We start from the raw sequence: 15,569 nt of genomic DNA on the forward strand, positions 1-15,569 counted from the left end.
GGTCAGGTAAGTGCAGTGTTTCGGTTCAGTCACAGTCATTTCAGAGGGACATCCGATGGGACGTGCAAATACCTGTGAGAAGGGCTGAGAGTAGACATGACGTGGACGAGTCCCCTCACCCTGCTGAGGGAGGCCCTGCGGGGACAGAGGGAGAGGGAGAAGGACCTCCGTACCCTGGTGTCCAACCTGCCCTACGAGGGCCTGGGCAAGAGGAGCCAACCCAACCGCTATTTCCCCGGCAACGCCATCAAGACCACCAAGTACTCCTTCTGGTGCTTCATCCCCATGAACCTCTTTGAGCAGTTCCACCGGTTTGCAAACATCTACTTTGTGGGCCTGGCCATACTGAACTTTGTCCCTGTGGTGAACGCATTTCAGCCCGAAGTGGCTCTGATCCCCATCTGTGTGATTCTGGCGCTGACGGCCCTCAAGGACGGCTGGGAGGACTTCAGGAGGTACCAGTCGGACCGGAGGCTCAACAGCACGCCATGCCTCATATACAGCAGGTAAATACTGTCAAATGGTTTGATCGTAGGAAACGCTCCTCTGTGTTTTTGCATCAGCCTTGCATCATTGACCTTGATAGGAATTCACATTTGTGTGTGTGTGTGTGTGTGTGTGTGTGTGTATGCTGGATCTGTTAGCAGGCTGTGTGCTCTGTACAGAATGTGTAGGCATTTAGAAGCAACAAAACCCTGATACAGTGTATTACTGGCACCTCGGTGTGTGTGTGTGTGTGGTGTGTGTGTGTGTGTGTGTGTGTGTGTGTGTGCGTGTGAGAGCTGTGCTAATGTCTGTGTGACTGTGTGACTGTGTGTGTCTGCGCGTTGGTGTGCGTATGTGTGTGTGTGTGTGTGTGTTTTACTTCATCTGTGTTTCAGAACCCCGTGGGAATTTTTGACCTAGAAATAGAAAATGTGTGGGAGATTATTCTTCTTTTGAAGAGCCTCACAACAATATCTATCATCCATCGCATTGTGCGCATTTGATGAAATCCTCATCTGAGTGTTGCGTCAGAGGAGACAGTGAGGTTAGCACTTATCTATTTTAGAATTACTGGTGAAAAATGAATAATTCACAAAAGAGCAAAACACTGTCAGTTTCAACCCTTTCATTATCTAAAGCTAATTCATTTAGGGGGGTTCTACTTGTGATAATGGAACACATATAGAGGGAGGGGTGAGTATGGATTTCCTTTGAATATGATGAGATAGAGGAGGGGTATTATACAATACACCACTGTTCGCTGCCCAACCTCTGTTATGATAATAATAATAATTATCATCTGACAGCCATAAGCAGCTGCTCCCTCTCTCTCTCACGCACGCTTCCCAGAAAGAGTCTGGGATACTGGGAAATGCAGCATCAGCTGGAGGAAGGGATGGAGTGAGGGAGGGAGGGATGGAGGGAGGGAGGGAGGGAGGGAGGGTGGGTTCAGGTGGGCAGGGACCCACTCCAGACACAACACAAGCCAAGCTGTCATTGGACATGCAGGTCCCCGAGGGCCTGAATGCAACCACTGGTCAATAGCTCATTACACAATGACATCAACAGGCCTTGAGCTGAGTCATCACGTCATGGCCGACGGAAAGAAGTGAGATGATGTCAATAATTCGAAGGCATCATCAGCCATTCTTTATTCCCTTTGGCCAAACAATTCTACTTGTACTTGCTGTACGTCAGAGTGATACAGGTACATTATGGAGCATTGAGTTAGCTTCCCTTCCCTTCTCTACCACACACACACCTGCGCGCGCGCACACACACACACGCACGCACACTCCAATCACGTGAGGTGTAATTGGTTCCAGTCTTTTTTTAAACAGGGGCACACTCACATCGGAAAAAGATGACGTGTCATCTCTCTGTTTTTTTTTTTACGCATGCATCATTTCTCTCATTTCTGTTTGGATGAGAACATCCTACTCCCCGCACTTGGTGACAGCTCTTGTTTAACCTGCCTGTGGAATGCAGTCAGATGAGTGGGATTTAACCTACACCTTGTGAGACCTTCTATGATGTACTGTACATGTTTGTACATGTTTCCCATTTTGTCATCGTTGTCAATACGTCAGATATTTGTATTACAATAAGCCCTGTTCGATTTAAACCAACACGAAGCCCTATCTTTTCTTAACATTTGGTTACATTGAAGGCATTTGACCTTTGCCCGGGTCACTCTTGTTTTACATACCTAAAATGATTATGCTTTCAACAGGAGAGTTGTCTTCACCAAACTATTGGACATGGCCCATCCCAAATTGCTATTCTCTTTTCTCTTTTGTCTGTAAACGGTGTTAATGTATGATCTTGTTTGTCCTTTTCGAATCCTTCTGTAAAGTGTGTTATGACACAGCGTAAAATGCACTTTAATCCAAATAAACTTGAAACTTGAACCTTGACCCACCTGGTTCCATCCTCTCCTCATCGTACCAGAGAGAGTTCATAGCATAGTACTGATGTTTTCATACAAGTAGCAATGCTGACTCACCAATAGCTCGTCATAAATGGAGCAGGATTGCAGCATTACTAACTGTATTCACTCTATGGGAAGAGGAGAGTGTGGCTGATGATTTTAGTATTGAACCAGACTGGTAATTTGTTAGTAAGTGTTGTTGCGCAATCATCATTATTCAACTATCAGACAATTCAATGATCAGACATCGCCAATCACATGGTCAACCGGCTTAAAGGGACAGACTCCAGAAATACACCTTTTATGTTTGAGGAATAGTTCTCTCTCTCCCACTCATTATCAGAGAGAGACATCAGGCACAATTTGGAGAACAGCCATATTTGCTAGACTAGAGAATGCAATTACTTTCCATCTCTTTGAAGATCAGAAATGTGCTTAATTCAGGACAATTGCAACATGCAGTAATGATCATTTGATGATGGCAGAACAGTAAAGACCTAGATGATTTGGTATGAGCTGTGTGACTGTGTGTGTGTGTGTGTGTGTGTGTGTGTGTGTGTGTGTGTGTGTGTGTGTGTGTGTGTGTGTGTGTGTGTCTGTGTGTGTGTCTGTGTGTGTGACAGAAATGCTAGTTTCATCTGTTGCTTTTGTCTAGGCAACAGGAGAAATAGTACCTGTTATGATATAATAGATCTAATTAAATTCTAACTAACTAAACAATGCTCGTGTGGTGTGTCTGGGTTCAGCACCCACCCCATCCTGTCCTACATGCAGGGCAGCATACCTGATGCACTCTGTCACTGACTGTGGTTACTCAGTGTTTGACATTGTTGTTCAGTGTGCCTGTGGCTCTTAGGGAAACTGGCCCACCGGGAGCACCTGGAGACAGAGTGAGACATGAAGCACTGTTCTGTCTCACAGACCGTAACCCCCCCTCACCTCAGACACACTCTTCCCCTTAACCTGCCTGAGAGCTTTCTTGTACCAAAAGATGACACGTCAAAACATATCTAGATCAAAATAAAAACATTTCAGTTATTGTTTGTTTTACTGTGTTCCTCACAGGTACCCTTATGTCCCTATAAGACACTAAACAAACGAATGAATGAATGAATGAATGAATGAATGAATAGATAAATGTATGTGAGCGAGTGAGGTTAGCTGAATAAGAATATGGCCATGACATTACATTGTGTGCGTGTAAATTACATTACAAGCACACAATGGACATGCCAGAACAACCCCATAGAGCATTCATGTACAGTATCTACCATACACTAACTGTTAACACACATTGAACTCTCTTCAGGGCGGAGGGTGATTTTGTGGAGAGGCGATGGAAGGATGTGCGGGTGGGGGACTTTGTGAAGGTGTTCTCCAACGAGATCGTCCCTGCAGACCTCTTGCTCCTCTACACCTCGGACCCTAACGGAGTGTGTCTCATCGAGACCTCCAACCTGGACGGGGAGACCAACCTGAAACAGAGGACGGTGGTCCCATGCTTATCCACCCTGGTGAGGACTTAAACACCCTCTCTCTCCTCCTTCCTCCCTCCCTCCCTCCCTTCCTTCCTTCTCTCCTCCTTCCCTCCCTCCCTCCCTTCCTTCCTTCCTTCCTTCCTTCCTCCTTCACCCCTCCCTTCCTTCCTTCCTTCCCTCTCTCCCTTCCTTCCTTACTTCTTTTCTCCTTCACCTCTACCTTCCTTCCTTCCTTCCTTCCTCCCTCCTTCCTTCCCTCCCTCCCTCCCTTTCTTCCTTCCACTGATGCTGTCTCCACCACTGATGCTGTCTAGGATTTACCAATACACTTAATTCACCTAATCAGCTGAGGGGAGGAGGGGAAGGAAGAGGGGAAGGAGGGTGGGGAGAGGTGTTGACATAATTACACCATATGATGACAGCTTAACAACCAAGAAGCTCGTTGTTAGTTTACATACCCTACATGAGGCTTTGTTGAGTCACACCCAAATCATCTTACCAGCATGTGGCTGTGATTATAAGACCGTCCGGAATTACAGGTTGGTTTGTATGGGAATGTTTTCTTATAATTCTCCTTGTGTTTTTTTTTTTGTTTTTTTTCTCAGAATTCTCAGTTCGAGCCACACAACTTTACCAGCATGGTTGTCTGTGAAAAGCCCAACAACAACCTGAATCATTTCAAAGGTTATGTGTGAGTACTACTACGTGTATCGTAAGAGTTCCCCCCAAACAGATTGAGTCTGTGAGTGAAGCCAAGCAAAACTAATTCCATCCCACTCACTGTGCTTCCTGATGCTCTGAAGAACATTATTGTGCTGTAAATAGGTTATAATTGATTTTCTTGCGGCACCATGGCTTTTATGGCAGGTCTGGCTTCCAGTCCAGTTAGGCCATAAAGGAAGAGAATTACTCATCGAGAATATATAAGGGCTAATGAATACCTAACGAGATCTGGAAAATGGTTCCCTCTTTTGGATGCCTGTAGAGAGAAGCCAGACAAGAAGAGGCTGGGATTTGGTATTAACAGTCTGCTGCTACGGGGATGTACCGTGAGAAACACAGGCCATGCCGTTGGGTTCGTGGTGTACACAGGTAGATACTCTGCTACACGACACTCAAAAACATACTCTGGTGTCACCTTTAGGCTCGTGGTTCGGTATCCTAACCCTGAAGGCATCGTACTCTATGTGTCATGATGTTGTGTTTGGTTTACGCAATTTCAATCCATAATCAATCATCAATTCCGCTGCGCGAGTCATTACATGACATTTTTTACATTTATGGCATTTAGCAGACGCCTTTATCCAAAGCGACTTACAGCAAATACATTTGTTTAAGTAAGTGAATCAACTATCCCACAGTCATCATAAGACAAAGTAATCAATGCTCACACCAGGGGCATTTTTATTAACAGGAGAACTTGTACAGGGGGGTAGTGGGTCCATTCATTAAGACTATAGAAGACAATAAATGCTAATAATGTCAGTTGGATCACAGCCTTTCTGGTGCCGTTTCAGGTCATGAGACTAAGTCCATGCTCAACAACAACGGGCCACGCTATAAACGCAGTAAACTGGAGCGGAAGGTGAACATCGACGTGCTCTACTGTGTCCTCCTGCTCTTCTCCATGTGTCTCATCGGAGCATTAGGTAGAGTGACATCACATCCATTACCATAAATCACTACATTATACAAAGACTTATTCAGCTTCCAGTTGAAGATTAATGGCATAATCCTTGTACATTTATAAGGGGACATATCATTTCCAAGAGCCTCCAATCAGTCATTGGCTACAAGCCCACATGAGTGGAAAGAGGGAGGAAGCGGAGGAGGATATGAAGCCAAAAATAGCTCCTTCCCTCTCAGACGGAGTCAGTGTGATTAATCCTCTGTCCTTATCCAAACAGGTCACTTCTTCTGGTTGCAGTCACTACCCAGCCTGCCCATCTACCTGGTTCCTGACAGCAATGGCCACCTCGACCCGCCCCCTCTGTCTGGCTTCTACATGTTCTTCACCATGATCATCTTACTGCAGGTAGAAAGAGAGAGAGGGGGGGGGGAAGAGAGAGGGAGAGAGAGAAAGAGAGAGAGAGAGAGAGAGAGAGGGGGAAAGGGAGAGGGAGAAAACATTGGGACGTGACCAAAAACATCCAAGCCCAGGCCTAATGACGTTGGGAGGGTGAGAAAGAGGGGGATGGAATAATCAGAGAGAGAGAGAGAGAGAGAGAGAGAGAGGGGGAAAGAAAGGGAAAAGGAAAGGGAAAGGGAGAGGGAGAGAGAGAGAGAGCGAGAGCGAGAGAGAGAGAGTAGTATATTTTTCAACACGTTTACCTGTCAGAGTGAGACTGGTCTCTAGGTGGACCGCTGTGTCTGTGAGGAGTTCCTCTCTGTTGTCCATGTCCAACCACCACCAACCACAGTCTTTCCACTCCTCCCTCCAGGTCCTGATCCCTATCTCTCTCTACGTATCCATCGAGCTGGTGAAGATCTGCCAGATCTTCTTCATCACCAACGATGTCGACCTGTATGACGAGGACTCAGACAGCCGTGTGCAGTGTAGAGCCCTCAACATCACTGAGGACCTGGGCCAGATCCAGCACGTCTTCTCAGACAAGACCGGCACGCTCACCGAAAACAAGATGGTCTTCCGGCGATGCACCATTATGGGCACTGAGTACTCACACAATGAGAACTGTAGGCCTAAGTATACACACGGCGATGTAATCACACACACACACACACACACACACACACACACACACACACACACACACACACACGCACATGCATGCACACACACACACACACACACACACACACACACGCACATGCATGCACACACGCACACACACACACACACACACACACACACACACACACACACACACACACACACACACAATGAGAAGTTGAAGAGAGGCTCCTATCATCACTTAATGTACGCATGACTATATTTTGTTTATGCAGCCATTCGCCTGGCCATCCTTGGTGAGCCAGAAGAAGTGATTTTCCATCAGAAGACAGCGCCCCCTCGGACAGGATGGACTCTGGAGGACACAGACCCGGAAGCCAAGCAACATTACCATGGCCGCCAACAAAGGAACAAGGTCCCACGAAGTGCCCAAAGGGATATGGCCTTCAGCAGCCCATTGGTGAGTTAAAATAACAATAATTAGGGCAAGGACTTTTTCCTGACCACATGACATAACGAGGGAAAACTCTTGGCCCAAGTAGTGATGTAGAAGGGAAACACCCTGCTTGTCGGGTCAGAGCAAGGGGCGTCACAGAAAGTTGAAATTCCATTTGGAATCATCAAAATACCTGTTTACTGTCTCTCGTTCACGGAAAACGAGCCCACCCCTGTGACACAAGCCGTCACGGTCCCAGTCAACACTGCAGATGGCCGAGCCGTTTGGTGTCAGCGATGAGTACATCCATTTTGGCTCTGAGCTGCCCCCTGTGTCTGTGTGTGAACATATGGTCCTGCTGAGCTACATTAGGCATGGGCTACTGATATCGCATAGTCTGTAAACGTGCACCATAGATTACTCATCACAGTCCTAGCAGTGTTTCTATTTTTGCACATGGGGAGAGAGCATAGGCCAGTTGTTGTCATGGTGTTGTCATGGCATGCTGAGACAGCAAAACACTCAGGTTTATTTAAAGACATGAATTAGTGCTCTAATCATGTACTCTGCCTCCATGCACAGTACTGAACCAACCATTGATTCCACTGGTTTAGATGATTTCCTCTGGTTCATTCTGGTTTTAGTGCTTCTAGAAGCTGCTGTTTCACTGTAATGGATTATAGTTCTGTTCAAAAATGTTAAAGCTGCAGTATAGCCTTCCTTCCATCCTTCCTTCCTTTCCTTCCTTCCTTCCTTAATTCCTTTATTCCTTTCTACATTCAGCAAGATATCTACAGTCACGTCAGATCAGTAGTGACCTCAAAAGGGGAAGGAGGAGAGGATGGAAGGACGCATGTTTCCAGTATGTGAACAGGGCCATTGATGAACTGACTTGTGAATCTGACATCCCGCTCCATGAACAGGAAACGGAGGTAGTTCCAGACGGGAAGCTGCTTCAGCGTATTTTGAGCGATGGAGGCAGAGGGACGCGGAGTGGTGGCGGCCGAGAAGCAGATCTCTACCTGGACTTCTTCCTGGCTCTCGCCATCTGCAACACCGTGGTGGTTTCCACGGCAACAGCTCCGAGACAGAGGGTGAGTGCTCTGTTCACTGTGACCCTGACCTGGCTTAAACCAGGATGAGGGGATGAGGGGAGGGGAGAGTGAGGGGTGGGGGGGGGGGTCTATCTATCTATTTATCCTTAAACCATGCACATTGTCCATATACAGAAGTTGTTGACATATAGTAAATGTACTGTTATATTCTTACAGCATTTCTGGAGTGTTCATTTAGATATCATCACAATGCAGCCCTGCTGTCCAGAAATCTGGTAATAAGAACAGGAAATAGTGGAGAAATCCAATTTATTTCAGCAAAAGCATCAATTAAATGGCTGCTCTCTTTATCTGCCTCTCAGATTTACTTGAATTATTCGTGCTTGCCGGAAACGTTGGCCAAAAGTCTCTTCTCTCTCATCAGTGGTCAGTGCTAATTTCCGTAATTGCACTTTGAGGCCCCAGACTAAATGGCTTTGTCTCTTTTCTAAATTAACCACACAGCATGGGGAGATTCGCAGGGGGAATCAGGGTCGCCCTTATTAATTTGATTACCCGTAGTTCTTGATTGTGCTGCTCTGGGTTCCGTTGAACGGGAGAGGCCTGCGGGTTCTCCCAAGAGCTCATGATGGGAGGTCAAAGCTGAGAAGAACTAGTTATTCCTATTGGCTTAAGTGTGCACACCTTGTGCTTTGTGGTAGGCCTTCGATAATGGACCAAGTGTTGTTCTTACAAGTGTTGTTGTGCTGAGATAACGTCATCAAAACATAACATATGGTTAACCATAAAAAAAGGTTGCAAAACAGCAGCTTGTATTTACATTTGTTTTCTTCCTGTTCCCAGTTGAGCGGACGGCCGAGCTCCTCTCCCTCCAGTAACCCTCTGGAGCACCTCCAGAGCCTGGTCAGGAAGATAGGCTCCCTGCGTCACACCCTCGCCTCCTGGCAGCCCATGTCTGAGAAAAGCCGCAAGCTCTCTGACGCCTTGGTCATAGAGGAAGACTTGGAAGAGACTAACCACAACAACATCCCCAGGATCTCCAGCAGCACCGCAGACGGCTCCGGGGCACACAACAGCACCACGGGGAGCCAGAGTAGATCCACCCCAGGCAAGAGCACCAGACCTGGGTGGAGCACAGACCCACTATGCTATGAGGCAGAGAGCCCGGACGAGGCAGCCTTGGTACATGCAGCCAAGGCATATGGTTTCACTCTGCTGGCCCGCTCTCCTGGCAGTGTGACAGTGAGGCTTCCACACGGCCATGAGCTGACGTTCCAGGTGCTGGACACCTTGACCTTTGACTCCAACAGGAAGAGGATGTCAGTGCTGGTGCGCGACCCCATCACCATGGAGGTGGTGATGTACACTAAAGGGGCTGACTATGCCATTATGGAGCTACTGGAGAACCCAAATGCAGGTATATGGTATATTTCAATATAGTAGTAACATTGTAATATTGTAGTAATAGGTGTATGGGTAGTATAGGTCCATATCGACAGGTATGTCATGTACAACACACTTCACTCTCACTAAGCACATATCATCATTACAATCCTTTATGTCACACACGTCTTGTCATACCATGAAATTGTTATGCAGAGAACCATCTTGAGGGGAGGCAGAAGAATGTTGCGGCTAGTACTCAGAGACACCTTGACCGGTACGCCAAGGAAGGCCTGCGGACCCTCTGTTTTGCAAAGAAGGTACGTTGGGTACATCAGATGTACAGTACCTGTCAAAAGTTTGGACACAAACTTGCCAAGAGTGTGCAAAGCTGTCATCAAAGCAAAAGGTGGCTACTTTGAAGAATCTAAAACATATTCTGGTTTGTTTAACACTTTTTTTGTTTACTACATAATTCCATATGTGTTCCTTCGTAGTTTTGATGTCTTCAATATTAATCTACAATGTAGAAAATAATTTTAAAAAAATAAAGAAAAATCATTGAATGAGAAGGTGTGTGCAAACTTTTGACTGGTACTGTATGTACAGTATGTAATTTGGGCACCTACATTTGACCATAACGAGTGCTCCTGGTCCCTCTCTCGGGTCACCTCTCTGTTCCAGGTCCTGAGTGAGAGGGAGTACGAGGAGTGGTCAGCGGTCCGACAGGAAGCCGCGGCTGCCATGGACAACAGAGAGGAACTCCTCACGGACACAGCGGTCCACCTAGAGACCAGTCTCACTCTGTTAGGTAAAACATCATCATCAGGTTGGCCAAGGGTTTGTTTGTGTGTGTATTGAGGTTGTTCTTTAAGTAACCTCCTTGGACATTTTGTCTCCCAGGGGCCACGGGCATCGAGGACCGTCTGCAGGAGAGTGTTCCTGACACCATCGTAGCACTGCGAGAGGCAGGGATCCAGGTGTGGGTCCTGACGGGTGACAAGCCTGAGACAGCCATCAACATTGCATACGCCTGCAGGCTGCTGGACGAGGGAGACCTAGTGTTTAATATGAGCACCAAGAGCAAAGTAAGGAGAACATTTGTCACTAGGGACACTTTTGTCTAAGTTGGTTACACTTTATTTTGCAGCCCACTATTGGCTTTTTATGAACTTACTCAGAAATGACATGGTAAATACATATTATTACATATTAATTAGCTAATTACTCTTTTTATTTTATTAATTAGAGCAATCAATTACATACTACATAAAACCAGGTAGTTACCAATTTTGTAATTTTGTATAAAGTATGTTAAATGTTGTATGAAGTACCAAATGTCAATACATTTTACATTTTAACTACAGAGAATACCAACACTGGCATTACTTGGAATTCCTCATTTGTTTTTAATTTAAAAGTTCATACTCACACCTAACAAACCCCCTGGCTTGTTTGACTCAGCTTCTTCTGGCTGCTGTCTCAGTCTCTGACTAAGGGGTTAAAAGTGGAATAGAATTTGGGGGACATTTGGCCTCATGATAATCCTATTTCCACAGTTTCTGAGAAGAGCAGAAATGAGCTCCTATTTCATCTAGCATGGCCTGCTTTCCCCTATAGGTTTGTTTCAGATGGCATGCATTGTACAGTATTGAGTTTGTTAGCAATCATTCCATTTGGCCATTTCCCATCTTTTCCAAGCACACAAGTTCAGCAGACAGTAAGTGGGGAGACTGACTCCCTCTGATTTAAGTGGCCAAAGCTTTTAACCACATTTACATTTTAGCAAAAGGTCAAATCCTCACATTTCCATCTCGGAGATAAGATGTCAGATGCAGGCCCTCGTTCTCTATGGTCATTAAAGATCTTGTGGAACTCAGCGAAGGAGTGGGCCCTTCATAACATCCTGGCTGTCTAATCGTCCCCTGCTTCAAATAGACTAAAATTACTCCTCAGCTCTCTGTCAGTAAGGGATGTGTGGGGAGGCTTCTGGAGCAGGAGGGCTGCCATGTTTCTCTCAGGTGGCCCAAGACACCGGTGATTGATGGGATGCCTTACCCCCAATACAATATGAAACGCTTTGAAATCTAATTAAAGGTGCAATGCACGCCTGTGCCATGATAACACTTGTCATATTCAATCCTCACAGGAAATACCATCTCTTATGAACAGACATAATGAACAATTTGTACTACATAATACAATGACTAATCGATGTCCTCACTCGTATATATCCTACCATACCTAATAAAACTCGGTGGGCGGTAGATGAAACGAAAACAGGATATGACCTAAATATTTTCACTAAGTCGGCTTCCCTAAGGGTAAAAAGGCTCCAGTCATTCACAGCCAGAAATTATGAATATAATGGAACCAGATCCTGGTAATTGCTTGTGGTCTGAGATCATGGACATGATGACTCAACCAAACAGTGCTTCTCTGAGATGTGACACAATCCCCCACAAACTCCTCCCTAATGATGACAACCATGGAGAAACAACAACTCATCTGTCCCTGTGTTTTCCAGGCGCTGTGTGCGTCCATCTTGGACGGGACTCTGGAGGAGGTGAGGAGGTACGGAAGGGGTCCCCTGTCAGGGGAGCCCAACCCCACCATTGGCCTGGTGATAGATGGACGCACGCTGGGTATGGCTCTGGAGTCGGACCTGCGGGACAGGTTTGTTGAGTTGACTCAGCACTGCCGCTCAGTGCTCTGCTGCAGGGTCACGCCCTTACAGAAGAGCGCCGTGGTCAAAGTGGTGAGGGAGAAACTAAAGGTCATGACCCTGGCTATAGGTAAGAAACTCACAAGCACTTCATGAGAGATAATGGGAGGAAACATTGACATACTGTATTGTGCGTTAGAAATAATGAATACAATGTTGTCTTGGCTGCTAGAACACATTCTGTGTGTCAGCCATCTTTGACACACAGTCCTCTGTGCTTCCTGTGACTTCAGGAGATGGTGCGAACGATGTGAACATGATCCAAGCCGCCGACATCGGCATTGGGATATCTGGTCAGGAGGGGATGCAGGTTCGGGTCAAGCCCTACACTCTATAGATGCTCTGTTGTTGTAAACTCAGTAAAGACGTACTAAAGGAGCTGTGTCTGTCCTCTGCAGGCTGTCATGGCTAGTGACTTTGCCATCTCACGCTTCAAACACGTGAAGAAGCTTCTGCTTGTCCATGGACACTGGTGCTACACTAGACTGGCCAACATGGTGGTTTACTTCTTCTACAAGAATGTGGTAGGTACCATCACAGAACCACCATGTTAGCCATCAAACAGGAATCACACTCGAGTCAAAATCATGTTCCCCGACTGTATGAACACATCAAATAAATCATGAACTGTCTTATACAACTGCCAACCACCAACTTATACAACTGCCAACCACCAACTGACTCATTATAACAAATAAGTTTCTCTTCTAACACGTGGCTATTGCCTACCTATATGCATCTTAAATGTGTCTATTTTTACTCTGGTAATCAGCTCTAAGACATGTGTTTGATGTGAACCCAGGCGTATGTGAACCTGCTCTTCTGGTACCAGTTCTACTGTGGTTTCTCTGGCACGACCATGATAGATTACTGGCTGCTGATCTTCTTCAACCTCTTCTTCACCTCCATCCCACCCATCATGTTCGGGGTGATGGACAGTGATGTTACTGCGGACACACTACTGGGCCTCCCAGAGCTGTACAGGAGTGGGCAAGGGTCAGAGGTCAGGAAAACATAGAGATCCATACTGTATGTATCTTTACTCATTTTTTATGGGTGAGAAGGTCAGGCCTGTAAATACCACTGTTGATGGTAAGGTCTTAGAGGTTAATATTCTCATAATGGATTTGTACAGAATTTCTATAATGTTCTGCTACACTTATTACGTACCACACTCCTGGGAAAAAAAGAGAGTTCAGTTCAGCAGTTATACTGGTTTAATAAATGTGTGTTTCTGGTTTTAGGGATATACGCCTTCAACGTTTTGGATTGCCATGCTAGATGCCTTCTATCAAAGTCTAGTTTGCTTCTTTATTCCATACTGGGTAAGAATGAGACTTGAATACTGTATGATTTGACTTGTGCCCTGCCCTATTTTTGTGACCAATTGCAGTAGATAATAAAGCTATTTTGACTTTTGAACTATACCTTTCTTATTTGAACTCTTCCAGACCTACCAAGATTCAGATATTGACATATTCACATTTGGAACTCCCTTGAACACAGTTTCTTTATTCACCATCCTTCTCCATCTTTCTATTGAGATCAAGACCTGGGTGAGTGCTGTCCCTAAGGCCCAGTATGTTGTGTTTCATTACTGACTATTGACATTTTCTACATTTTAAAAAGAAACTAATCTCAATGGGATACAACAATGACAATATACTGAATTTGACCAAAACACATCACTTTTTATTTAATAACTTTGAGATTGTGTTTTTTAATACAATGAATCACTCAGCCATACAAGAAAATACCATGTAATAAGATCTGTTTGACTTTCTCTGTCTCAGAGAGAATCCCATTCATCTGTATTTGTTGATCTTGTGTTATTGTCTGTCAGACGGTGGTCCACTGGGTGGTAATGCTGGGTAGCGTGGCGCTATACTTCATCGTGACCTTGGCCTACAGCGCCACGTGTATCACCTGTAACCCTCCCTCAGACCCCTACTGGATCATGCAGGAGCAGATGTCCGACCCCATGTTCTACCTGGTGTGCACCATCACCACTGTGGTCGCATTGCTGCCAAGGTACTGGATTTATCAATCTGATACTATCTCGTGAATCAAGAAACCTGTATTTGTGACAATCAGACTTGTAGCTCATTTTGTACAGAATTGTGATGATACTAATTGACACAGCACTTTTTATTCATGCCTTTGCTACTGTATCCCAGTACCCTGAAAACCAGTCACAATTGTTGCTCAGAGCACTATCCTGGTTCAACAGAACTCAAGGATGATAATGAAGGTTACAGAGCACTGAACGGCAGCTCAGTCTTCCTCTTGGAGCCCCTGAACGAGCCGATATTCAGAGTGCTCAGAACGCTCTGATTTACATCAAAGGGGCGCATATTTCTCACTGGCCTACTTTCCCACCACCACATTCTCTCCCCCAGGTACACGTTCCACGTGCTGAGGAACACTGTCGCCCCCTCCCCCCTCACACGGGCACGGCATCTGGACCGGTTCGACCCTGCCGTCAGGGAGCAGTGGATCAGGGAATGGAGGGGTCTCAGAAACCCGGGGGGGGTCAATCCCTCCGGCCGGTCGACCCCACCCTCTCCCTCCCTGGGGCCCTCTGAGTCCCCCACTCCTCCTCCCTCTCGCTCTGACCTCACCGAATCTGACATCAAGCTGAACGTCATCACAGAGCGTTCTCTGAACCCCTTTCATCACTGAGAACCTTGGACCCATCAGGTCTCCCACTGGGTGGCTCTGTGGTGGGGGCAGTGCACAGGAGCTCTGCAAACTGAACACAATTAAGCGATTACAAATTAAGCTGAGATTGATTAACTCTGTATTTTAGAACTGGCTCATATCTGGATATGTCCCAGTGTGCAATAATGCTGAATCTAAGTTATGTTCAAAAAGTATGTAAAAATGTAAATTACAATAATTTTCAAACACCAAGTAGTTTCTCTCTGTTTTGTGTCAATTCCGTTTGGGTGATGAGTTCAGTTGTGATGGAACGCTTCAGTAGAAGGCACCCTCCTCTCTCTCTCCTTCTAACAAGCTTCCATAACGAACACATAAGCCTGTTACTCTCCTGATGGGTTTTCAGAGCACAGTGGTAACCCAATCAGTCACGCCTCCCGCCCCTCCAAAAACAGGCACTTTTCCAGAACAAAGCACTCAGTACGTTTAAAACATTCCCTCACCTAGACACCTGAGAGTCATTTGCTCAATGGATACCCAAAATAGTCACTTGGCCTCTGAAGCACACTTTATTCATCTGTCACAAACTGCTCATGACATGCTTATGGTCTGCAGATGGGAACACCATGTTATGCCATTTTTCCGTTCATGTGTCTACATTTAGAGCAGTTATGTATGAAGGTGTCAGAAAACAAAATGGAGAATGTAAAGTAAAAACTAAAAAGG

General features: G+C 45.8%; 1 protein-coding gene across 4 annotated transcripts; it reads left to right on the plus strand.

Annotated features, from left to right (window-relative positions):
• Positions 1-51: 51 nt before the first annotated feature.
• Positions 52-15,568, plus strand: atp10b (ATPase phospholipid transporting 10B). 4 transcript variants are annotated; one of them, XM_083686534.1, is made up of 21 exons: positions 52-506; positions 3,726-3,930; positions 4,500-4,585; positions 4,880-4,986; positions 5,412-5,543; positions 5,802-5,929; positions 6,336-6,588; positions 6,862-7,046; positions 7,946-8,116; positions 8,921-9,494; positions 9,677-9,780; positions 10,145-10,271; positions 10,364-10,548; positions 11,988-12,255; positions 12,377-12,495; positions 12,584-12,709; positions 12,988-13,188; positions 13,430-13,510; positions 13,637-13,741; positions 14,029-14,216; positions 14,585-15,568. In XM_083686534.1, the coding sequence occupies exons 1-21, from the start codon at positions 97-99 to the stop codon at positions 14,865-14,867; spliced, it is 4,038 nt and encodes a 1,345-aa protein (XP_083542660.1). In that variant the 5' UTR covers positions 52-96; the 3' UTR covers positions 14,868-15,568. The 4 variants fall into 4 exon arrangements, 2 of the variants coding, with proteins under 2 accessions (XP_083542660.1, XP_083542661.1); XM_083686535.1 differs by having other exon boundaries at positions 12,419-12,495; XR_014554645.1 differs by lacking the exons at positions 13,637-13,741; positions 14,029-14,216; positions 14,585-15,568 and having other exon boundaries at positions 13,125-13,188; positions 13,430-13,502.
• The last annotated feature ends 1 nt before the right edge of the window (position 15,569 follows it).

The sequence above is a fragment of the Argentina silus genome (genome assembly GCF_951799395.1).
Source record: "Argentina silus genome assembly, chromosome: 15".
Lineage (NCBI taxonomy): Eukaryota > Metazoa > Chordata > Actinopteri > Argentiniformes > Argentinidae > Argentina > Argentina silus.

Bases quoted from the DNA above. Each gene is read 5' to 3' on its own strand.
- atp10b (XM_083686534.1), top strand. From the start codon at position 97: ATGACGTGGACGAGTCCCCTCACCCTGCTGAGGGAGGCCCTGCGGGGA. The intron at 8,117-8,920 runs GTGAGTGCTCTG...TCCTGTTCCCAG, and splicing joins CAACAGCTCCGAGACAGAGG to TTGAGCGGACGGCCGAGCTC. The intron at 9,781-10,144 runs GTACGTTGGGTA...TCTCTGTTCCAG, and splicing joins CCCTCTGTTTTGCAAAGAAG to GTCCTGAGTGAGAGGGAGTA.